Consider the following 25,076-nt stretch of genomic DNA (forward strand, 5'->3'; position numbering starts at 1 on the left):
ACAGATATAGAAGGAAAGGAAATGGTTTTATGTCTTCTGATTTCTGTATAAAGGCAAGGCTTAGGCAAATCAATGTGTTGAGTTTAGTGAAATATAATGAGTGAAGAATCTTTAAGGGGAAATTTCCTCCAAGCTGTAAGCTAGGGAGCAGAAATCTTTATTTTACTGAGACTTCCTCTGTAATAAAATACTATAACAAAAATGTGATACAGTATACAGTTCTAGGAGTTCTTGAAGATGATAAAGAGGATCCTTCACTTACATGCAATGTTTTGGAAAGGCTGACATTTTATAATTTATGGCGACTTCTTTTAAATACCGAAGTGGGCAAAAGTAGGTTTACTGTGCCATTGTGACGCTTTTGAATGAAGTTACTGTAATAAACATGGCCTGCATGTCGTTTCCATACGAACTGTAAGCCTCCTTTTGCCCCACCCCGCACATACTCAGTTGTATCTTTGCTAATAAAAAAGATCACTACTTAATTTGGGTCCATGGGTAGAAAAAAGGAGACTTTTGATGGGAAAAGGATGGAATCAGTCTAGAATTGCAACTCAACGAACATTTCCTGCAGAAAATATATTCTAAGGCAGACCTCTTCATAAATTTTGTTCAACTGCCAAAATATCATTCAGTGACTTCATTATGTCACTCATACATTAAATACTGCATAAATATTACACACTCATTTCTATAACTGAGTTATTCTGATTTGAGGGCAAGATATCATGAATAATAAGAGATAATTGTGAAAATAAACTGGGGCTGTAGATCAGCTGGAGTCCCTGGAAGTGGCCACGTCAAGCGATCCTGTTTCCTGAACGCAGAGCGGTGAGTCTCCCCCGTTGCTCCGCACGGGACCACCACTTTCCTTATAGGAGCTCGTCTCAGAAAGTCTTAGCGATTTCATTGCCATGTGTACTGCTACGAAATATGTCTTTTCTTTTGCTTTTTTAAAATTATTTTCATTAAGAAAAAACTACTGGCCACAGTAAATTCAGCCCTTTGTCCTTTCCCACGTTGCGTTTCCAAAGGGGCACCACCATCTCCTCCCCTCCTGCTCCCGTCCCGGTACAGCATCCCGGTTGCTGCCAAATTGCAATCGTGACAGCAGTAGGGACGTAGCAATTGGTTCCTCCAGGAAGAGGAGACCCGAGAGAGCTTGGGCTGGGGAGATCCTCATCAGCAGATGGGCAGTACCTGTGAGCTAGCTGCCCATCCCCACCTGGGTGCTGTTCCCTCTCTGGTCCCATGACCAGCACTACAAGATGATTTTAGATTTTAAAACCATAAAACCACTCATCAAAGAACTGTCAGAGTAGGTCAGTTTCTCTGGACATCTCAAACCATGTTCTTTTGATTCAGTGAAATCAACTCTATATTTTGGGAGCTTAATTTTCCCTTGAAAATAATTTGCAAATGACACGATACCCTAAAGAAAGAGGGAAACACCTATTTGTTCACATTGAAATTATGAAAATGTAAACCTGAGGTCCAATTATATACATGCTGAGTGAAGAATTGGGCGATTATTCCATATTTTGCAAGATAATTCGCAAGTGAAATCCCCAAGCCACCACCGTTAATTGCTGAGTCCCAACCTCCTCGAGAGGCTGTTAAGCAGCGGCAGCACCCAGAGGAGGCTGCTATCTAGTGCGCCCGTGTGTGGCCTGACACGCCAGTATTATCAGACCAGCTGCAGGCCTCTACTTTGAGGGTTCTACCCCCGCCCCCGAAGTAAGGGTAAACCTCGCGGCCAAATCCTCCTAGTCATCTTGCAGGGCTGGTCTTGGGACCAGAGACGGGATCAGCTTCCCAGTGAGGATGGGAAGCTCAGACACTGCCCATCTGCTGATGGAAATCTTCCCAGCCCAAGCTCTCTTGGGTCGCCGCCAGGAGTCAGCCTGGAAGGCCCAATCGCTACGTCCCTACTGCGGTCTCGATTGCAATTTGGCAGCATCCGGGATGCTGTACCAGGGACGGGTGCAGGAGCGGGAGGAGGAGATGGAGGGTCCCTTTGCGAAACGCAGCGCCGGAAAGGGCAGAAGGCTGAATTTACTGGTTCCCGAGCTGGAATGAAACTCTAGGCTTTAAAGCTTGAGGATACGCTCTAACTCCAGCTCTGCTCTCAAAGCCTCACTTCCCACATAAAGTAGTAGCTAGAGGAGCCCAGCTGCTGTAGGGAATGAAGCCCAGGGAGAGGTAAGAACCTCCCAGGCTGTGCTGCCCAGCGTCTGGCAGCCGGGGCAGCAACGAGTTCGCTCTCGGGAGGCGTCACAATCGGCCGAGGCCTGCGGAGGCCGCGCGCGCAACTCTCCGGGGCGGAGCCGCGGGGCCGAGGTTGGGGCTGTGCGGGGGCAGTGGAAGCTGCAGCAGCTGCGGGTGGAGGTGCTGCCCAGCCTCCCAGCTCGGAGGTCGCCGGGGCGAGGAGGATGCCGCAGTTGCAGCCGGAGCCAGCCAGCCTGGCCTCCGAGCTCTCCGGCCCTCGCAGCCGCGGAGAGGCGCAGAGCGTGGCACTGGCCGGGCGGAGCTAGAGGCGGGCGTCTACCCGGCGTCGCGACACCCGCAGCTCTCCGCCTCCGGCCGGGCCCGGGAGCCGGTGGCGGCGGATGCCCTGACCGCAGGCGCTGCTGCAAGGTTGGCCGGGCGCCGCTGATCGCGGGGAGAGGCCTGAGGAGTCCCGGGGGCGGCCGCGGCCACCAGCTTCAGACGTCGGTCCCCGGGGCGCGCGCCTCTGGGCTCCTCCTTCCTGGCCCAGCTCTGCCTTAGCGGACGTTCCCCCCACGGCCGCTCCTTCCTCCCACCTAGATGCTGCGTTCTCCCGCGCGGAGCATCAGAGGCCACCACCCCGAGAAATGCGTGCGCCCGATCCCCATCTCCCGGACCCGAGGAGCCGGCGCCCCCGCCCTGTAGGTAGGTGGATGAGGCGGGGATCAGCCCTCGCTGCCTCCCGCAGCTGATGCTGCAGCTGAGAAGAGGCGGGGGGCATGGTCCGGGACCCGCCAAACTTGCCTCGCTCCTGTGTAGCTGGAGCGTTCCGTGGTGTGCTCACGGCCCTGGGCGCAGCCCTTGGTTAACCTGACAACCTCTTTTTGAACCCGGGTGGCCGTGCGGAGGCAGAGGGAAGCTTGACTCTTCCCAGCTCACCCCCGGGGCCCCCGCGCGCTGCGGGCGGGGTGGAGAGGACAGACTGGCATCAGGCTGATCTAGGGGGGAAGACCTTGGATGTTGAGCAGCTCAGGTAGAACTAGTTGCTGTATTTTTTTTTGGCAGCATGAGCTGATGCGTTTTTTCTGTTTTAGCTAAAAACGTGTAGACACGGAAAGCGCTATTTTAGCGGCGTATAGAAGTCGCTGTGGATTTCTGTGTATTTAAGAGCTGGTTGGCTGGTATGTAAACTGGGGGGCTCAGACCCTTCCGTCCAGCATTTTAGGGCCAGTTAGAGAAGGTCCTTGTAGAAGTCAAGTTATGTCGGGGATACATGAGACTGGGGTATTATTCCCCATGCTGCCTACTTGGGAGCCTCCTGCTTCTGTGAGGGAGGTGTTTGAGAGTGGCAAGTTTGTTACAGGTGTCGGGAGTTGAGAATCAGCTGGACGCCTGCACTGAGCCGGCCAGCAGAGGCAGCCTTGGGCGCAGCCTGGCTCCCAACTAGGTTTACGGTTTGTATTTCTGAGACACTGGTTATGAATTCTAACAGGTTACTTTTTTAAAATTTTAAACAATAAGGTTAAGGGTTTGGAAAGTGGATCACTGTATGGTCCAATTTTGTATTGAGGTATTATGGGTTAGACCAGAGTTCCCCAACCCCCGGGCCGCGGACCGGGACGGTTCCGTGGTCTCTTGGAAACCGGGCCGGAGGTGAGCAGCGGGCAAGAGGAGCTTCGCTCTTACAGCCTGAGCTCTACCTCCTGCCCCTCCCCTCCCCTGTCCACGAAAAAATTGTCTTCCACGATACCGGTACCTGGTGCCGAAAAGCACGGCTGGTTCAGAGCTTTGGAAAATGAACCAGCCTAAGCTCCAGGAGGACAGAGAGCCTTCGTCTTGTTCAATCCTGTAATTCCCTGCATCTGATGCTTATTGCGTGTTTACTGTATTAGTTTTTTGTTTGGTGAACTGTTTCAAGCTTCGTCTAAAGAAAATTTAGCCTCAAAATGTATTTGTTCTGTGGCTGTTAAAGTTTAACTGGATTTTAAAAATTGTTTATTTGTATATATAGTCAAACTCAGTTAACATCTAAGTTTGAATATTGACATTTTAAGACTATATGCTACCCTTCTCTAATAAGGTAATTCTCCTCAACTTATAATACAAGTTCATTTCATGTCCAAGCTTGCCCATTTTCCAGGCTTACAGGTAATCAAACTTATTTCAATTAAACTCTCAAACAGATTTTAAAAACTACAATTCATGTTTCAAAGAAAATTCTAATTTAATCCAGAGGTAACAGTGGTTTGGTTAATAAGTGACATATTAACTCACTTTAAAGTTGAGTTGTTGTTGGTTGATCTAATTATAATGTGTTTTATTACAGGGAGTGATAAAAATAAAGCATGTAAAAGTGTATATGATTCCTAAATGATTCAAAATATATGGTATAGATACACATTTTTAACTACATGGATTTTTGTTAGTATGTAAGGATGTCAGTTTCCAAGTTTGACAAACCAGGGTATGAAATCAGGGGTTTGGAAGACTCAGTGCCTTTCTGGTTTCAAATGTAATGTTTTCTTGATAAAAAATCAAGGATAACTGCATCACATTTTATTTATTTTTTTGCACTATGATATTTCCTGTTCTGATTTTGTTTTTATTTTATTTTTTTGTTATGTAAGTTTCATGAGTTAATATTAACCTGCTTAACAAAATTATCTGGGTGTGGTTCAGTCATTTGCTTTCTTTTTCTTTCCTTTTTTTGTCTTTTTAATACCTCTTCACCATCCTCCTTGCATATTACCCCCAAAACTTACTTCTCACGAAACTACGGTAAGTTGCATTTAATTCTTATTGCTTCTGCAGCCTACTTGGGTTCTTCCTAGATGGGGAGGCAATAACACTTTTAAGCAAAAGCTAGTAAGATTGAGGGAACCAGCAGTGGGAGGGCACTGATGAAAAATATATTATGATTCCTGGAAACAAAGCAAGAAAATCCCTTTAAGAAGTAAAGATAATTGCATATTACATATCTGAAATTTGTAGTTAAGGATATTGAGCAGCTAATTCACAGTGTTCTTTCTTGCTCACTTAAAGCGTCTCAAAAAAGCCCTCCCATGTGGTTTCAGTAACTCTTTTTACTTTGTTGTAGATAATAGACACTTATGTGTCGCTTGGCAAATAGAAGTTGAGCGTGGTGATTGTGCTGGTACATTTGGCCTTGAAATCAGTGAAGTAAGAGCTGGTTCCTAAGCTCAGAATGGAAGAGGCATTTTTCTGTGTATCTCCTGCACTTACAAGCGCAATGCCTCTTTGATTGGATGGTTCAGTGTCTGGGCCCTGTCTCGTGAGCCCTCAGTACCCTGCCTCCCCCTGCATCCCTGGGATGCAATTCTAACACCTGAATTTACTGTATCTTATTTTTCTGTATCTTCCGTGAGCTTCTATTGCAGAAACCTCTATCCCTCCTTTGCTACATGCTCTTTTTTTTATCCCAGGGTAATTTTTTTATTCCAGCCCCACTTTACCCTAGCCCATAAATTTGTTGTTGTTTATATCCAATAGGATTCACTCAGTTCACATATGTTGGAACCAAAATTGTTAAGGTTGCAGAAAAAGTATTAAAAGGAAAATTTGTGTAGCCTTCAGTTTCAAATTTGGGGAACTGGTGGTTGAACAGCGATTGTTGTGTACTCATCTCTCCTCAACAGTGGTACAGAATGCCTTTGTTTCTGCACATACCAGAGAATGAGTTATTTGCTCATGAATTTGATCAGAAGCTTAATGGAGAGAAATAATGTTCACACAAGGTTGACTGAGCAAAGGCCATGACATCCCCCCTTGTCCCTCCAATTCTAGGTGTCACACCAGCAGGCTAGCCGCATCTTCAGAGACTGCGTACTGTGGTTACCTTGTTTTGCATCCTTTGCGGCACCCCCACCCCCACCCTTGTGCTCACACGGAGGGATTCTGTTAATAAAGACAGTCACAAGAAATCTACGTTTATGTTACGTATGAGATGTGGTTATTAAAATCATGCTCCCTTCTGTAGCGCCTGTTTGAAGACCATGCAAGAAATTCCATTCGGTTGTAAATGCCAAAGAAAAGCTTTACTTCCCTTGAGCAATTATTGTGCCTATTTTTCATCATGCACAACTAGAATCAGATAATTGATCATAGTTCCTTTTCTGATTTGGCAACAAGGAAACAAAGTCAAATTTGTAACTCAATTTTAATAAACCTATAAAAACCTATGACCTTAATATTGATATTTCAACTTTCCTTTTGGTACTTGAGCTCTGTTCCACTTATTTTTTATTGATTCTGATTCTTATCTAATTATATTTTCCCATTTTTTATTTTATTATTTTAAGCTGACTTACATCCTTTGTGGAACAAGGCAAAACATAAAATATAAAACCAAATAAATGAAAACATTTGCAAAATTAATCTCTGGATACAGTATGCTTTTGATTAACAAATTTAATCAGTTCCATTAAATGTGTTTTGAATAAGTATTGCAAGTTTAGTAGATAGGAGCTTATATAGCTGAGTGGAAAACAATGTTACATAGTTTTGCAGAACTAAATTGCACTTATTTTTTAACTGTTAAATTTATATCCACTTATAATTAACTTAAAATTAGTAAAGCCATTCAATTTAAATCAGTTATTTCTGTAGTACCTACCTTATATGCTGTATTCGGCTGAATAAAAGATTTATTCCATATAATTAAAGCAATCATTTTTAGCCAAAGAGCTAGTTTAGACTAGGCTACCACTCACCACTGGATCTTACCTCTGATCCCTTGCACATCAGTAATTATTTGATCCGTCATTGCTTTAATACATCAGATATAGATTCTACTTTGAGCCTCTTTTATTTACCATAAAATAGAAAAGATTGATTTCCCTGGTTAATTGTCCAAACTTCCTTCTGGTGTTTTGACCACTACCTGTTAAGTTGGTTGAATTTAATCCGGTAAATAGTTATTTACATATACATGACAGCAAGTTCAGTTTGGTAAGTTTGGTAGAGATTGGCTTTTCTTAAAGAAATTCGGAAGTGCAAGTGGAAACAGGGGAGAGGATTGAGAGAGAGGTGTGGGCTCATTTTTTGCATAGAGGCATCATTCCAATAACCTTTATGTGTTTTGTAAGAATGATCTTTGTAGTAGGTAATACTCGAACGTGATTCAGATGGGTATACAGATGGGTATACAGTGAAAGGACTCCTCACCTTTTCTCCCTAGTTTCCCGCTTTTCCCAGCCACTGGCAACCAGTGTTATCAGTTAGTTGAGAATCCTCTGGTGACATTTTATGTATATATAATCAAATATGAACATTTGGCCTGCTTCTGTTTTTTAAAAATGTTATTTGTTTATTGTTGGAGAGAGGGGAAGGGAAGGAGAAAGAAATGGAGGAAGAAAGGGAGAGAAACATCGATGTGTGAGATACACATGTATCAGTTGCCTCTCACACACCCCCAACTGGGGACCTGGCCCAAAACCCAGGCATATGCCCTGACTGGAAATCAAACCTTCCACCTTTTCGTTCACAGGCTGGCGCTCAGTCCACTGGCCTGCTTCTTTTATCTCTAATTCCCTTCTGCCCTCCTTTGCCTCCTCACCTGCTTTGGACGGTTGGATTGCATTCTACTCTCCTCTACATTTCAGCCAATTTTCCTTCTAAATTTCCCTCTTCAAACCTTAAGGATTTCCATACTACACAGGAAGGAGTCCACCAGGAATCTTACTTAGCCCAGTCTCTTGGGCCCTGAGAAATTCATCTCTTGCCCCGTACTCCTTCCTGCTATGCATTGGGCCCGCAGTTGTTATTAACTCACCCTCACACGGGAGCCAAAGAGCCAAAGCCAAATCCTGCTCTCTTTAAAGAAATCTGAAATGTCAGGGCTCACACAGCACACACACTATTTTGTTTACACGTCCTTGTTTATGGAGCTCAAGTTAAGAATATCCAGTAATACAAAAACTGATTGTTACTTCCTGCACATGCATAACATGTGATTTTTCTTCTCCATGCTGTTCCCTCTACTTGGAACACTCTGTCTTCCTATTTTCATTAGCAAACCACACTTGGTTCTGGTGTCATCTCCAGGGACTCTTTTTGGTTGAGATTCCATAAACTTATGGAGTGTTCCACATGTAATTTGGTGTCCCAAGCAGGCTTCCATACCAGAACAGGCATTTATCATAAATAGTAAATAGTAAAATTGCCTTTCTACTAAACATTAACTTAGCATGCAGTTTGGATGGCATGCTAAGATTGGTCCAAAAAAAAAAATACAGCCTCAAGTTGAAGCTTTTATTTAACCATTCATCTCTCCTGTGCTCAGTAGAAAGCATGTCTGAATTATTTTCTTTAGCATCCCTGCCTTACAGTACTAATTCGCAAACATTTTGTTGACACTCATTAACAATAACTTCATGTTTATTACGGCCTTCTTCTGGGAGAGTGTCTTTTTATGTCTCCCCTCCTGGGTTTGCCTCTGTTGTTGGAACTGAAAAGAGTGAAAGCCTCCAAATGGGTGTCATTAAAGTTTAGGGATCTGATAGGAGGCAATGTTACTCTGAAGAAATAGAAATAATGAAATGTTGACCCTGACAGGTGACATGAACCACCTGGAGAGAGTGGTCCTTCCTAAGAAGTGGCTCCTTAGTATGTGAATGAGGTATTTTTAATTCCAAGTCAAGTAACCAGATGGTGTCCAGGGTGCCCAGTTTTGTTGCAAAGTGCCTGTCACGAGGTAACTTGCTGTTGACTGATTAACAGAGGATTTGCAGAGTAGGAATTTAATAGTGTGTGTTCAGCACTGTGCGCGTGGGATCCTCGGACTCTGATCACTAACCAGGTACGTTGTGTAGAATAGGAAAAATTTGTGGGATGACTCCACAAATTTGAGGTATGGGAAACCTCAAGATCTTTCATCTTCCTGCTATAATTCTGGCCTCACTAAGCAAACCAGACATGTTGGTACCAGAAATTGAGGGTGCCCTGGGTAGCAATAATGCATATTCTAGCCATTGGATAAGTATAGCCCGTGCTGTACAGTGTAAAGCTCAGTTTCAGGCTGTTAGTCTTTTGGGACAGTCTGCTCAGTCTGTATGGTCCTAGGTGCTCACCACTGAGCCCGCAGCTCTAGGTCCTGGTGATGACCTCCCAAAGTTCTGCCTGGCTGTAGGGTCCCCTTGAAACTGCTCCTGAGCAACCCTCTGTTTATCTGGAATCACAGCATCTTCTAAAATAGTTTCAATTTAACATACCTTAACTCTTTAAAAAAGCATGCTAGTAAGAACTTCAGTCCATTTGGGCTACTATAACAAAATACTATATAGACTGAGTAGCTTTAAAGGAGAGAAATTTACTGCTGACAATTTTGGAGGCTGGCAGTCCAAGATCGTGCCAGTCCAAGAATGTGCCAGCATGTTCTAGAGCTTTGGGTGAAGGCCCTCGTCCGGGTTGCAGACTGCTGACGTCACTTCTCTTTGAGTCCTCACTTGGAGGAAGGGGCTGGGGATCTTTAGGGGCCTCTTTTATGACTGCCCTAACCCCATTCATGAAGGGACTGTCCTCATGACCTACTCACCTCCCAAGACCCCACCTAATAATAGCATCACCTTGAGCATTAGATTTTCAAAATATGAGTGGGGGCGGTGCACAAACATTCAGTCTGTGACAGGAATAGAAAACCCATAAAATAGGAGCTACAAATTTCCAAGACATGAAAAAATAATTCAACTTTATTGCATCAAAGAAATGCAAATTATGATTAGATTTTAAAAGTCCATACCAATGCTGGCAAGGTTTAGGTTGGGTCACATTTCCTTTCAACAGATGGAGAGAGGGTATGTTGGTGGAGAGCAGTTTAGCGCATGGTGAATCCCTTGGCACCAGTGACTCTGTTCTAAGAGTACATCCTAAGGAAGTCAGAGATGAGGTTAAATTCAGTGATGAGCACGTTGGCTCTGGGAGGCAGGCGGTATGGTAGGCAATGGTAAGAGCAGGGGCTTGGGAGCCTGTTGCCTGGACTGGAGTTGTGTTCCACCATTTACCAGCTATGTGAACTTAGGCAAGTTAACTTCTTGATTTCCCCGGCTGTAAAATGAAGAGAACGGTATCTCCCACAGTGTATTGAGAGTTAGATAAGTATCTGTAAAGAACTTGGAACTCTGTCACAGAGTAAGCAGCTATATAAATATTAGTTATTATCAGGGGTGATACTGTAAACACTAGAGACAAGTCCAACAATGGAATCATTTTTTAAATGATAGCACACCCATCTGTGTGTACAAGAAGGTTGTGATTTGATTTTAAAATGTACTCGAAGAGAAGAAAGACCAGGAAGTGACATAATGTTAAAGCGTTTTTCCCTGTGATGGGATCATTTTCATTTTTTCACATTTTTATTTGTTATCCACATGTATTGCAGTGATACTTGTTAGAAATTATTGAAATTATAGGGTCCTTACATTCTGTACTTCTTTACCAAATGCATATTCATTTGAACATGTTTTACTTCATTTTTCTGCTTTCAAAGCTACTCATGTTTCACTTCCCCATCCTCTTCACCCACATGCCATCTGCTTGGTATTTTCTTGCATTTGGCTCACTTGCTTTGTGTATAGATCAGCCAGCCCCAAGGCTTGTTCTTCAAGAATAAGTAGACCAAGTTAAATGATTCATGAGAATTTATGGGGGATGGCTTTCTCTTGGAAATGTAAGCCAGAGAATGCTGCTTAGGTCATAATGGAATTGTGTCTTCTTCACATTTCAGGCCCTCACCTTTGTCTCCCATTTTCTACCTGCATGAACCTGAGTTCATGCAGTAGGGTCAGAGTCCTCAGTAGCCCTTATACCAAGGGGAGGGGGGGACGTGTGGGTGTGGAGGGGAACTCCTGCCTCCAGGCTTTTGGCTGCTCTCTCTAGCTGAAATATCCTTGCACGTTTCTTTCTTTAAAGCCAATATTTGGCACCAGGTAGATACTCAGTTCCATGAACACTTCCCAAGATATCTACTGTACCCCTGATTTCAGATTGTTTGGCACTTAAAGACTTGTGCCACAAATTCAGCATTGGAGTGTGTTATGTTTAGGTTCTTACAGTAAGCTGATAGAAGTTCTGTTTTACATTATGCCCTTCTAGCAGTGTAGAGGTCTATCCAGAATGTATCCATCCATGTATTATGGAAAATGGAGATATTTATTGAAGAAGATACAAGAAACATTGTACACAGGACAATGATGCCTCAGTCCCCTTCAAAGTAGACACCTCGGGACCTCACACAGTTCTCCGAATCACCGTCAGCTGCCCCTTTGTATTTGCCTGAATTTCATTGATGGTCTGAATTCTCTTCCCTTTCAAAGGTGATTTTAATTTTGGGAAAAGCCAGAAGTCACAGGGCTCCAAATCTGGACTGTAGGGGACTGAGTCACCTGAGTGATTTGATGTTTCACAAAAAAACTGTACAAGACATGATACATGAGCGGGTACGTTGTCGTGATGAAGCTGCCAATCACCCGTTGCCCATAGCTGTGGCCTTCTGAATCATCCCAATAGTTTCCGTGGAGGAATGTTCAAACTTAACACAAAATTTGATGGAGATTCGTTGCTCTACTTGCTCATTTTCAATGTGATGGCCACATAGTACACATGCTCATTCAATGTCTTCTGCTGTCCTCACTGACTAGTACAGTGAAGTTCTCATTGTTCACGCATGTGCATTCCAGTCCACTCACCTTGGCTGCCAGGTTCCATGGATGTCATGCAAACCCTTCTCATTATATTAACAATGGCTGGGCTTTTTCCGGACAGACCTCGTACATGTATATGGAACACAGGAATATTGGGTGGTGTTGTGTTGAAAACATCCCTAAAAGATGATTTATGAGTTTTCTGTACCATCTTCGCCTTTGTTCATCCTTATTTCTCCTTTATCTTCAAGATGAGGACGTTATATAGTTTGGTTCTTTCAGTCTTGCAGGAATGTGCCTGAAAACTTGATAATAGCTTTTCATTCAAAAATCTAAAGGGTTCCATTTGCAGATAACACCACAGTTAGTAAATGCATTTAGAGTGGGACTTTACCAATATAAAAATTCATCCTAGTTGCAAGGACAACTCTGTAATCACCTCCAAAATATTGCTTGTGTGATGAAGACACTTTCATGAATCTGCCTGAGAATGTGTTTAAAGTTCATAAACATGTTGGACTCTCATAGATCTTGCATTTCTTGGAAAGGACCAGATCCCAGGAAACGTTGGCACTATCTGCTGTGCTGGTCTGTTTCTAAACTGAGAATCACATACCCCACGAGGGAAAAATTGTTAGAATGTCTGTATTGTCTTTTTATGACTTCTGTTTTTGTTATGTGTTTTATAATGCATACATTAGTGCAGAAGACATGTGTTTATAAGTAAAAATGTACATAAAGTTATTTTATACTGATACTTTTATTATGTGGAATAATAACCTTAAAAAATGGTGATCACTAATCTAAATAAAAGGCAAGACTTTATTGTTCCATACCCAAAGGCAGTTTCTTTTTTTTTTTTTAATGCTCACCCGAAGGCATTTTTTTTTTCATTGCCTTCAGAAAGAGAGGAGAGAGGGAGGAGGAGAGAGAGAGAAAGAGAGAGAGAGAGAGAGAGACATTGATGTGAGAAGCATTGGTTGGGTCCCTTACACACCTGGACCAGGGATTGAACCCACAACCTAGGTATGTGCCTTGACCAGGAATTGAACTGTGACCTGAACCACACTGGCTAGGGCCAAAGTCATTTTGTTTCTTTTACGTATTTAGCCCTAACAAATCAAAAGTCCACATATTAAACATAAACCCTATGTCTAGACTACACTAGGAGTTGTCGTGTGTGTAAGTGCAAGGGAGCCCCCTTGGGGAGTTTACAGTGGGGAAGGCATGTGGTGTGAGGAGCAATTAGACAATGGTGCAATACAACCTAAGTATGTGCAAGAAACCCAGCAGTACAAGTTGGTTAGATTGAAATTACTAAAAGTGTGATAAGAGTGGCATAATACGTGGTGATGCTACATTCTCAGATATTTCAAAACCCTTTTATATGATTTTTTCCCCTGGATAATCAGGTCAGCTCGTGGTCTATCTACTCAAATACGGTGTGTTTGAATTATCTCCTGGGTACAGATGTTAACTATGTGAGCTTTCTGCTCTAATATTCACAATCATATTTACCAGTGCTCTCCAGTGCTCATATTTACCATGCCCACATTTCCTTTACATTATAAGAGAAAGTGGCAGAATAGACATTGAAACTATTGAATAACACCATTTTTGATGTGGTATCCTTTTGGAACAGTAATAGTATATAGATTTTCTAAAAAGTGAATTAGGTGATTAGGGCGGCTCTGACAAAGCACCACAAACTGAGAAGCTTGGAACAACAGAGACTCACTGTCAATTCCTGCAGCGAGAAGTCTACAGTCAGATGTGTTGGCAAAGCCACGATCTGTCTGAGACTTCCGGGTCTCTTCTGGCTTCTGGTGATTTTGGCATTTTTTGGTTTGTAACTGCATAACTCTGATATCTGCTTCTGTGTTCATGTGGTGATTTCCCTGTGTGTCTCAATCTTGATGTAGCCACCTTCTTGTAAGGACACCAGTCATACTGGATTAGAGGCCCACCATACTCCAGCTTAATTACATTTGCATTGACCCTCTTTCCAAATGAGGTCACATTCTGGGATACTGTGGATATGACTTCAACATTTGGGGGGGGGGGGTGTGACACAATTCAGCCCATAACAAAAAAAATATCCAAGCCTATAGATGAATATACTAAAATTTGCAGAAATCACCCTTGGTGTCAGATGATGCCTTCTTATAGCTAAACTTACATAGCCATACACCTTGGTTAAGGGGTAAATGACAGCTGTAAGGAAAGGAAGCCTCCCTGGCTATTTGTTTTAATTGGCTGCCCTTGTTTCTGGGCTTTGGCATTCCAGGTCTTGGTATTCATACAGCAAGTAATATGTACTATGTGGGTTTGATCTTGCTGGTAAAAATCCACAAAGTAATTTGTAGATTAGGATATTTCTAAGGGTATATTGGCTTTTTTGTTGTGATAATGCTACATAACAGCCTCCAAATGTTAGTGGCTTGGAACCACAAATAATTTATTTCACATTCATGAACCTGCAAGGTGACTGTGGTTGGCTGCTCTTGGCTAGATTGGGCAGGGCTGGGCTGGACTCCAAAGTTGAGGTGGGAATTCCAGGCTCTCCCACATGGCTTTATCCTGGAACTCGTGCTGAAGAAGAAAAAGCAGCAGCTACCTGGAATATATGCTTCTGGTGAAGTGCAGAGACCTGCCAAGCCTCTTAGTTGAATAAGGTATAGTGTTGACCCTTGGTCTGCTGGTCAATACAAGCCATGTGGTCAAGTGGACAGAGATGTATACTTGGTATTAGTGCAAAGCACCACAACGTGGCATAGCCATTGTATAATTCTTTTTCAGGGAAGGACTGCAGAATTGAGAAGAACAGTCCAATCTAGCAGCGGGCCATTTTTCCCTTGAATTTTGCAAGTACTTTGATATCAAGCAACTTAATAAACCTGTAATAGAAATGTAGTTAAACTGTAGATGCGGTTTCTTAACCCAGTCTCTTGGAAAATTATAGTTGAGACTCATATGCATAATTTTTTTCAAGAAGAGGTCATAGTGTTTCACAGTGCTGATTTAATTTCATGTTGGGCAGGTTTCCAGCCCCTTGGACAGTTTTCCTTACGACTTTGTCCTGAACTGTGTTTGTGAATTTACCACATTTTAGACTGTACTAACTAAAGCACTACTCCCCTCTCTCTCCATTTTTGCCTTGGATGTGTGAGGCAGGACTTGATAAAATTGCTGACCTCTTGCACGTGTGGTGCGAGAACATTGGCGTTGAGGATACAACTGTTTCTGGTGCACAGAGGATTGTTGATTGTGTAGCACTCTTGAGGTATAACCACGTGTGATTGCTTTGGGTGTTGTCCCACTTCAAACACCTCCCCTGACAGCACTGGCCACCGTGACCTGGCCCTTTTCTTTCCACTGGTACTTCCCTGTGCATAACCCATTTTATTTGGCAGTAATTTTTATTACACCTTTTTTTCTGATTGTTTTATTTAAATTTTGTCTCCTTCATTAGTCATTGAAGTTTCCTTGGAGAAATTAAATTTAGAATATACACCTTAAAGGCAAATTGGCCTGAAAGCTGGTATTCACCCTCCCATTCTTTCAGTGGTGGGGAAATTCAGGAAGAGCCGGGAAGTGGGAGTGGAAATTCTGTGTAGCAGTACAGCCTAGTGTTAGAGACCGTTAGTAGTGCTTCTGCTTTTGGTAGCACACGAAGCTGACCAGGGTGGCTCTGACTCATGTCTCTTTGACTTTGAAGTTCTTTAACCTTTTTAAACTTCAAAATTTTTATTTGAAAAGGATTGAGAATATTGACACACTCATACTGTCATAAAGATTATTCTCTGTGTAACAACACTGAACAAAAAATTTGGTGCATGTGGTTAATGTTCAGTAAATGTTTACTGTTGCTGCTTGTTGCCATGTTTATATTCACGAGAACTTCCCAGCTTGAGTTAGTTCACTATGATTTTAATGTTGGGGGCAAACTTGAATCTTAACTCGACAGGTGTCGTGGAAGGTAGGAATCATTTTCATGAGTATTTGAACTTTTGGCTTCATTGAAATCTCAGTGGATAGAATTTCTGTTCCATGGGACACTAATTGAGGAAACATTTAATCTCTACATCAGCTCCTCTACAGACAAGGAAACTGAGAGCTGGAGAAATTGAGTAACTTGCCCATGGCTACATACCTGAGAAATACTAGGGTCTGAAATCCAGCCAGGCCTGTCCTGCTTTAAAGGTGCTGTGCTGCCTTAATACCATGGGTCAAAGGGATTAGTCAGGTGAAGCACAGACGAACTGGAGCATCTTCAAAACAGGGAGCTTCTCATGTGTGGAGTTTTGAAGCATCTTTGAAACAGGGGACTAATCATCTGTGGAGTTTATAAAATATAAGCTTTGAAGGAATTTTTCAAATAAAATATTTTTAATTAAAAAATGTAAAATGTTAGTTTACCCATAGAGCTGAACATTCCCCCTGTAGGGGTTGTGCGACACCCGCCACCAAGGTGCCGTTCACTTGGCATGGGTGCGGGGGGTGGGGCCCTGCGAGCATTCAGTGGGGGGAAGCGGAGTTGCCAGATGCCCTGCAGTGAATAGGGTCGTCCTAGACAATGAAGAATTGTCCTTTATCCTTGGGAATTTCCTTTCTTCTTTAGGACTTATGTAAGTATTTGTTGAGACACTCTAAAGAAAAGAAAGATTAGTTCTAAATTGCCATGCATAGAAATATCACTTTGGTTATCACTTACAGCTCAATTTTTATTCTACCATTCCATGCGCCACACTGCCCTTCCCATTACCCATCCTGTCCCCACCTCTCACTTCTGCTGTTTCATTTCCCTGTACTTCTCGTTACGTAGTGAAGGAGTTCCTGATCTCATTTCTCCTCCAGCTAAACCTGAACTATGTAAGTAGGTGTAAGCGTCTAAGTGTTTCGTTGTGTCTGCCAATGAACTTGTGCCTGAGAGTTTACTTATTGAAATACCTGTTACAAATAATGTTTTTTTGGCATTACCTAGATTTTTTAAACTTGAGAATTTACATATTGAAATGCCTGTTATTACTTTCCTTTGGGCATTATGTAATAGACATTTTATAAAATTAAGTGTGTAAGTAGGTTATATTATGTGTGAACTTAATTATAAGAGAAGTAATATATATATATTTACATGAGGGGTGAGGCTTTCGATCAGGTTGAGAACGCTGGTCTGCCTACAGCAGTCTTCCGAAGTGACCTTTCTGCTTGTGCACAATCACTTTTGGAGGCTCAGAAGCCACTTTCTCTGGAGGCAGCTCTTTGCATCTGTCTGTAAAACAGTTCTTTCTTACTTGAGCCAAGACCCCTTTCCCTCCATGCCTAATGCCTAGTTCTAGGTATAGCCCTTGAAGGTCTATTTGTACAAGCCTAAATCCTTGTGACGAGTTTGAAAATAGCTGTCATTTCATCCCAACTCTTTCCAGGCTATACATAACCAGTTCCTTTGACTGATATTCCTAAAATTTAGTTTTATGTCACTTAATCATTCTGGTTACTCCAGTTTCCTTACAGTTCTCTTATACTGTGAGACCCAGAGTTAAATGCAGTCACCTTGATATATGCTAATCTTCAAAGAGGGTGGGACAGAGAGCATCATAATCTTTTTTATTCTGAGCCGATTGCATTAGTGTTGTTTTTGAGGGGGGTGTGCAGGGGAATCACACATTGGGGGTATGGATCTTACTGTCACCGGAGGCTGTAAATCATATTCACTCGTGCTAGCAGTAAGCTCTACCTCTTTCATTCCTCAGCACCTCACCCCTGTGTAGAGCCTGAGATTCATGTGGGGTAAATTCTGCCTTTCTACAGACAGCTGAGGTCTGTCTGAATCCAAATGCTATTATTCAGTGTGCTATTTATCCCACTAGAAGTCTGATAAGGAGATCCCTATTATAAATCAAGTTAATGGTAAATTTACTGATGAGGACAGGGTCTAAGGAGGAATGCTGCATTCAACTATTTACAGTCTCCCTCTACGTAGAGGATGGAGGTCAGCTCCCAGCCCTGTGTTGAGGTCAGGCAGTCGGTTAGCACATACCTCTTTACAGTACAGTGGTTCAGTGCTTCCCTTTATCCATTTAATCCTACAAGCATTCACCCGTGTCCAGCCCAGTTTTCTCCATCTTATCCATAAGCATACCAAGAGAAACATCAGGTGACTTTTAAGTACAATTACATTGTGTTTACCTTATTTCTTTGGTGTCCTACAATAGTAGCTATGTCCAAGAGGGAAATTAGGTCAGTGTAGCTTGGCTAAACCACCTCTTCCTGAACTTCCTGCCCTCCACCAGCCCTACACTCCTACCGGACCAGACCACTCAGGAGTCCCTGAGCAGTACACATTCCTTCCCAATGCTGCCTAATGAGCTGAAATTCTTCTGCCTTCATCATCTGGGAAACTCCTGCTCCTTCTTCAGAGCCCAGCTCCGGCATTACCTGTGCAGCTTCCCTGCTGCTCCTTCCCTTTCTGGCAGAGTTCGTTGCTTCCCCTCTGCATTCTGCCACTTTCAGAGCACTCACCATTTATCTTAACTATTGGTGGTTTTCAGTTGCTTGTTCCACCCGAGCTTCCTGGCCCATGAATACTGGCTTCATCTTTGTATCTCCAGCACAGTACTGAATGGTTGGCTTTCTGTTAACAGTCTAGATCTCAGGGAACAGTCTAGATCTCAGGGTTCACCGCCTCCTCCTCCAAGTCCTTGCCAACCTACCTTTAGTGATCATTTCTAATTTTTTGCTGGGGATCTGTATGGTGTTCTCCAGTATGTAATTTGCATAATCCTTTTTCTGATTATTGTCGAACATGAAAATGTATTTTTGCCTGTGGTCAGGCTTTTGGCACTTTCCACATTTTCAACAATTCCTGACCCTGCCAGTGATATTTTAGAAAGTCGCTTGCACATTCTCTTCTTGAGAACTTATAAAATGACCTGTCTAGCCCAGAGATGGGTCTTCATTTAGAGTATCTAGTTGCTTTGGTGCAATCTCTTTGCTGATACTGGTAAGAGAGCACTGAAACCTACATTTGTTTAATTCTTTTCATGTCTAATTTTAGTTCCCTCGGCAAAGAATAATGAAATAAGAGTTTATGATTCTCCCTTCCTTTTTCCATCCGTTGGCTTGGACCCATTTCCCCAGGTTGCAGACCACTGGCCTGTCCTTGATCATCACCCGGATTCAGGCATAACTTTTTAGCTCCTCATTGCTGTTAAGTTCTGTTTTCTGTTGTTTTGCTTTTGTGACATACATTTGCGTATTTGGGCATTATCTCTTGGATGCTCCCCTTATATATTTGTGGCATACTTTTGTATCTGTTTCTATGCCTTTCTTTCCAGGTCTCTTGTTAAAGAGAATATTCAAATTTCCTACTGTGTTTAACACTGACATTTGAATATTCTTCCTTTGTTATTTTAGATGACAGTGTGGCTTTGAGAAAGACTGAACACCCATTATATTTCTTTTAAGCGCTGCACAGAAAGAAACATCTTGGCCTGTTCCTTAAATGGCCAAACTTAGTGTGACCAAGCCTCAAAGCATGTTCTTGTCATTATTTCATTTGTATAATAAAAACATGTTTTTGGCAAAACAGTTGGACATCATGAGAGTACTGTTTTTTTTTCCCCCCAGTCTGGACTGGTTATACCTGAATGTACAAGGAGCCGCTGTGTGTTAGATGTGGAGCCAGAAGCCACCCTGGACTGTGTGGGTCCACGCTGGTTGGATATAGTTAGGAAGTCTCCAGTAGCTCTGTGCTTAGATTTTTTCTAAGTGGCACCAGGGCCTCAAACAGGGAGCACTTTGCTGCCAATCCAGACGTACTTTGTCTTCAACACAGCTTTTATGAGGTAAGGATTTTGGATGTGCCATTTTTATTTGAATAATGAACTGAATTTAGGTTTAAATTGACTCTCCTGATTTAAGATCACAAAATATAAATATTCAGATAAAAGATTCATCTTGTACTCCCTCAAAAAATTCTTTTTGGTCTGTGATACACCGTAAATGCAAGAGACTCGTAATTCAGTGTTTGGATGAGTCTAGAGTTTATTAATGTGAGGAAAAGTCAACATTAGGTGAAAGAAGGGCTTTTAAGAAGCTCATTATAACCACTTATAATGGAAAATGTAGTTTGCAATAGAGATTGATTTTACGAGCTCTGGTTCTTCACTGAAGCATGAAGGCTTCTGTGTGTTGTTCTGTGCAAATCATTTTTATAGGATACTTTGCTGATTTCTTTCTGGCTAATCTGTTGATGTGTCTGGAGCTGAAAGGGCTATATCTGTCTTGTTTAAGGAATATAAAATTTCCCAGAAATTTAAAAGAAACCAAAGATTAGCATATGTCTAAGTTATCGACTAGAATATATTAAAAAGAAAAAAGCTTTGCCAGTTCTAAAGAGACGCGGCAGTACCAGATGTCGGTTCTTGGATCATTTAATCCTTTTCTCTTGTGCTTATTTTTGTCAATATTTTTTCACTGGAACTAAATATCTGGCTCAGCTTGCAATATAAAAATTTTCCAATTAGGTTGTTATGACTTCATTTTTATTCATGAAGCGAAATCTAATAAAGAGAGATCATCGCATATGGTGCTGTGCAGGAGAAGAACTTTAAAATAAACCACCTGGGCCAGGGCAGGGCCGAGAGCTTGCATTCTAGTCGTTTCTGGAGTCTGAGAGCGGCTGGTTTGAGTCTGCATCCCCTGGGAATCCTTGGATTTCTATCAGTTTTCCATATCATTGACCTTGCCCCAAGTCCAGATTAGTTTCTTGCTTAGCTTTTGTGTGGATTGTCTTCTTAGTTCTGTGTTAGGTATTAAGGGAAATATACGGATAATGTGAAACACGGTTTTTGACTTGAAGGAACTTTCTGTTTGTGGCTGGGGAGGCTAAGTGAGGTGGTTTGTCCATTGTCACCCAGTGTATGATGAAGTGTCTCCAATAAATGATAGGCGACATGTGAAATAAGCTCCTAAGGAAGGGCACTCACGTGGGCAGGAAGGCTTCAAAGCCGAACTGGGGCTTGTGCTAGGTCTGGTTAGGAGGAGGACTGTGGGAAAGTTACTTCAAGCTTGGGGGAAGAGGAAAAGATGTCCTCTCAGAGGTCTCAGTGACCCCATCCCCCAGAGCCAGGTGCACTCGTCTTAACCGGCAGAATTTATGCTGAGGTACAGGTTGCTATTGATTCCGGGCTTTTTTTTTTCCTAGCTCATATCCAAATGCTTCCTGGCTCCACAGTTACTGAAAGGCATTGAGGTGTACACAGAACTGGATTGGTGCTGTTTTAGCTGCTGCTGTGGAACTGGGGAAACTAGTACCTCCCAGCCTCATTTTATTAGATACCTAACTCGTAATGTGGTTGTAAGGGTTAAAAGAGATAAGGGGGATAATATGTTGACGCGACTTACAGTAGGCAGGCATCGTGATTTATTTGCTTTTCCTACCTGGTAGCCACTCTTTCCTTCTTGCCAGAACGTGTCTGGCCTTTTTCACATCCGTACCTGTGTGCAGGCGTTCCCTCTTTCTGGAATGCTGTCTCTCTCTCCTCTTGTCCTATTAAAATCCTAACTGCCCTGAAAGATTTATTTTAACACCTCAGTCAAAAGTGAACTTTGTGCCTTTTGGATTCTTAGTAGTATTCTTTGGGACAGCTCCAACTTACTAACCCTGCATTTCAGTTATTTGCATGTCTGATTTTCCCTGCATGTTGGTAAACTCAAGGGTGGAGCCCCGTGTCAGGACGTGGAGATAAAGCAGTAAGGAGTTCAGACCGCGTTTCCCATACAGGGCCTTCTGCATAGTTGTCATGGTTGCAGGGTGTTCTCATCATCATATTGTTTTTCCCCCTTAACGACAACCATATGCTGATGATTTCTAAATCTTTTTCTTTAGCCCTAACTGCACTCCTGCGCTTTGGATGGAATCACGTCTGGTGAATGTCTCCAGCTGACTGTCCCATGGGCTCCTCAAACACAACGTGTCTAAAACTGACCTTTCACCTGTTTATGCTCCCCCATCCCACACACAGTCTGACCCCTCCCTGTAGACAGTATTGTATCTGTGGTATCACAGTCGTCTCCCCCATCCCTGAAGCAGAACTCGGACATTCTTCATTTCTTCCTTCCCCATGTTGTTTATGTTGAGTGAGTCACCAGATCTTCACTAATCTGCCTCCTAAACATTTCTTGAGTTTATTTCCCCCTCTTTCTGTGTTAAATACTGCTACCGTCTCTCTGCAGTAGTTTTACTGTAATTTCTTTCTAAAGATCTACTTCACCCTACGCTCAGTTCTTTTAAGTCCGTCTTCTACAATCTGTGTGTATCACTCCCTCATGTAAAGTCCTGCGGTGGCTTCTTTTCATATACATCGGAGATCTTCACTCTCGTGAACCAGCTCTGGTCCATTTGGTAATGTCTGCTGCCACCATAGACTGCTGCCATTGGGTTCAGCGTGACTGCTTGGTGATGCTGGCAGGTGTGGTGAAGGGGGTGGGCAGCACATAATACCCAGCTAGGATGAAGTTCAGGCTCTTTAGTGTGACAGGAAGGGTCTTCCTTGACCCTAATCCTGACCATGTCTTCATCCTCAGCTCCCACCCTTGCCCGGCTTCACATTTAATCCTAGTGTAGCAGGGAAATACTGGATTGTGTCTTCTTGCTTTCGTTCAAGATGACCCTGCTCCCCTGTACCCTTTAACTAGGAAACCTCTACTCATCCTTCAGATCTTGGTGTGTGGAGGGAGTGCATGGGGTGGCCTTGCCCGAGGCTGAGTTCTTCTCTAGGCTCTAGAGGCACCTGTGCCCGTTGACTTGAAATCCTGGATGTTTCCCTCACAAGACAGTAAATTCCATTAGGACAAATGTCATCTTATTTATCTTTGGTCTCTGTTACTTAACACAGTACCTTCCATGTAGTATGTATTGTGAATTGTTTATTGAACTGAAATGGGTTTGTAAACAATTTGCTGAACGTTCTTTGCTTTTACTTTGATACCCCTTCCGGTTTTAAAGATGGATTTTTAGGAAAGGTTAGTACTCTGCAGAAAATTTAGAGCAGCGAATCAGTTAGTAAGTAGACATTGGAAAATTTTGAGCAGGGGTGTGGTGATGGAAGTGGTATTTGAGGAAGATTGATCTGGAGATAACCTGCTATCGGAGGTTTAAAGTGCTGCCAGGGAACACAGGTGAGGGTAGCAGAGGCAGGGAGAGGCAGGGGCAGAGGCGAGCGTATGAGGCCATTTGGAGCAGCTTCCAGAGGCTTTACGCTTTCACTTCCACGTCCCCCCAAATGGGATGGACTCACTGGCGTGTTTCCGAAAACAAAGTGGAACGGTGATGTTATTTCTATTTTTAAAGAAAGAACATTCCTTTAAAACACCCGACTGATCCCTTTTCATAATGTATATGAAACAGATTCATTATTAATCACTGAAAAAGTGATGATGAGTTTAAATTTTAAAAATAATGATTAGCTTCTGCATAGCTGGTCTAAACTCTTCCAAAGTCAGTGGTTTTCACTTTAGCACATTTTGAAGTAATTGTTAATTGTGAGGGAAACACTTCAGTTTCTTTGTCTAGCTGCCTTTTATTTTTCAGTTTAACACCTCCAATGTCCAGGGCTTTAGTCCCCTGTGGACTTTTTGTATTTCAGGTGACTTGTGGTTCTGTTGACCGGCTAAAGCTTATCTTCTATTGGTTGTGGGCCATGTAGCTCCACTCTGTGTTATTCTTAATATTGGCCATTGTAAGTGTCTTAATTTACAGTTGCTTTGTTGTTTTTTTTTATTACAGGGTTATGACTCATTGATTAAGAAGAACTTTCCCAACTACTTTGCACTTTTGACTGCATATTATGGATAACAAGGAAGAGAAGAAGGAACGAAAACAAAGTTATTTTGCTCGGTAAGCATTTGCTTTGCAAAATTATATCAGTACTTAAAAAAATTGAGGGGATTTTATCCTATTGCTTGTCATTTTCTGTCTTGTGACTGTTCATAAACAGAGCATGTAGCCAGTAGAAGTTAAATATACTTTGTTTCCTTCTCTGTAGCTTCATTGGTTGAGCTGTAACTAAAAATCTGTAACATAATTAAAGCCTAATACCTTGTGGGGTATCTATTATTTAAAAAGTATTTTTGGTTGAGGGGCTGGATGAAAAAGGTGAAGGATTTAAGCAAAGGCAAAAAACTCATAGACACAGAAAAATAAAGTAAACAAATAAATAAATAATAAATAATAAAAAGTATTTTTTGTAGGAGTTTGGAATGGATGAAATTCTCTCTTTGGTTTCCATGACATTTTTTTTTTACTAAATACTTTTAAATTTTATTGTTGTTCAAGTACAGTTTTCTGCCTTTCCCCCCCACCCCTCCCTACCACCCCAGCCATCTCCACCTTCCTCCAGTTTCTACCCCGCCTTGTTTTTGTCCACGTGTCCTTTATAGTTGTTTTTATAAACCCTTCACCCTTTTCCCCCATTATCCCCTCCCTTCTCTGGTTACTGTCAGTTTGTTCTTAATTTCAGTGTCTCTGGTTCTATTTTGCTTGCTTGTTTGTTTTGTCCATGTCATTTTTAAAGCTTGAACTCCTCCAACATACATGCATTTGTTGGTGTCTGGTACAAGAGATCTAGTATATGATCAGTTACTGTTTATGGATTTAAACACCCATATGGAAGCCACTCACTAAACACAATAAAATGTGTGATATGCCGAAACATTTATACATCATTTTGATCGTTGGAATGTTTTCAAACTCAGAAGGAGAACATAAGCTTAAAATGATCATTATGGTCTCCTAAACTGAAATGCTTCTTAGGAACAGAATTCAGGCTCACCACATCCCGAAACCCAATTTACGCTCATTAAAGAGGCATTTCCTGTTTTCCAAATACAAGCTTTGGAAACTGACAATCAAAGCTCTTTGTTCATGTTTTTATCGAGAAATTAAGCGAGGTTTTAGGTTGTTAATGGGAAAAGGAAGGACATGAATATTTAAGGAACTACTTATTATGTGCCAAGTACTTATTATTTCATTTATCTTCACAATAAACCTGTATCTTAGGTTTTCTCCCTATTTTACCAATGAGGTAGTTAAGACTCGGAAGTTTTGTCTGTTTCATGCCATGTAAGAGTCAGTATTCAAATATAGGGTTGTTTCCAAAGGGCGTGTTCCAATTAGTAATAGTGGACCCTTAATAAGAGGTTTTGGAA

At 42.3% G+C, this 25,076-nt stretch overlaps 1 protein-coding gene across 7 annotated transcripts in view; it reads left to right on the top strand.

Moving 5' to 3' along the window:
• Nucleotides 1–1,891: 1,891 nt before the first annotated feature.
• The window catches only part of NCOA7 (nuclear receptor coactivator 7), a 146,051-nt gene continuing 122,866 nt past the window's right edge, over nucleotides 1,892–25,076 (top strand). For 2 of the 7 annotated variants that reach the window (XM_053913719.1, XM_053913724.2), the window contains exons 1-2: nucleotides 2,319–2,913; nucleotides 23,656–23,766. In XM_053913719.1, coding sequence (XP_053769694.1) covers nucleotides 23,717–23,766 — 50 coding nt within the window. In that variant the 5' untranslated portion in view covers nucleotides 2,319–2,913; nucleotides 23,656–23,716. Of the gene's footprint in view, nucleotides 2,203–2,317; nucleotides 2,914–3,641; nucleotides 3,663–4,965; nucleotides 4,987–19,493; nucleotides 19,712–23,655; nucleotides 23,767–25,076 lie in introns of those variants that run through there. The other 5 variants (XM_053913720.1, XM_053913721.2, XM_071219683.1 and 2 more) reach the window with 5 other exon arrangements.

Source organism: Desmodus rotundus, chromosome 11 (genome assembly GCF_022682495.2).
Source record: "Desmodus rotundus isolate HL8 chromosome 11, HLdesRot8A.1, whole genome shotgun sequence".
In the NCBI taxonomy this organism is placed as follows: Eukaryota; Metazoa; Chordata; class Mammalia; order Chiroptera; family Phyllostomidae; genus Desmodus; species Desmodus rotundus.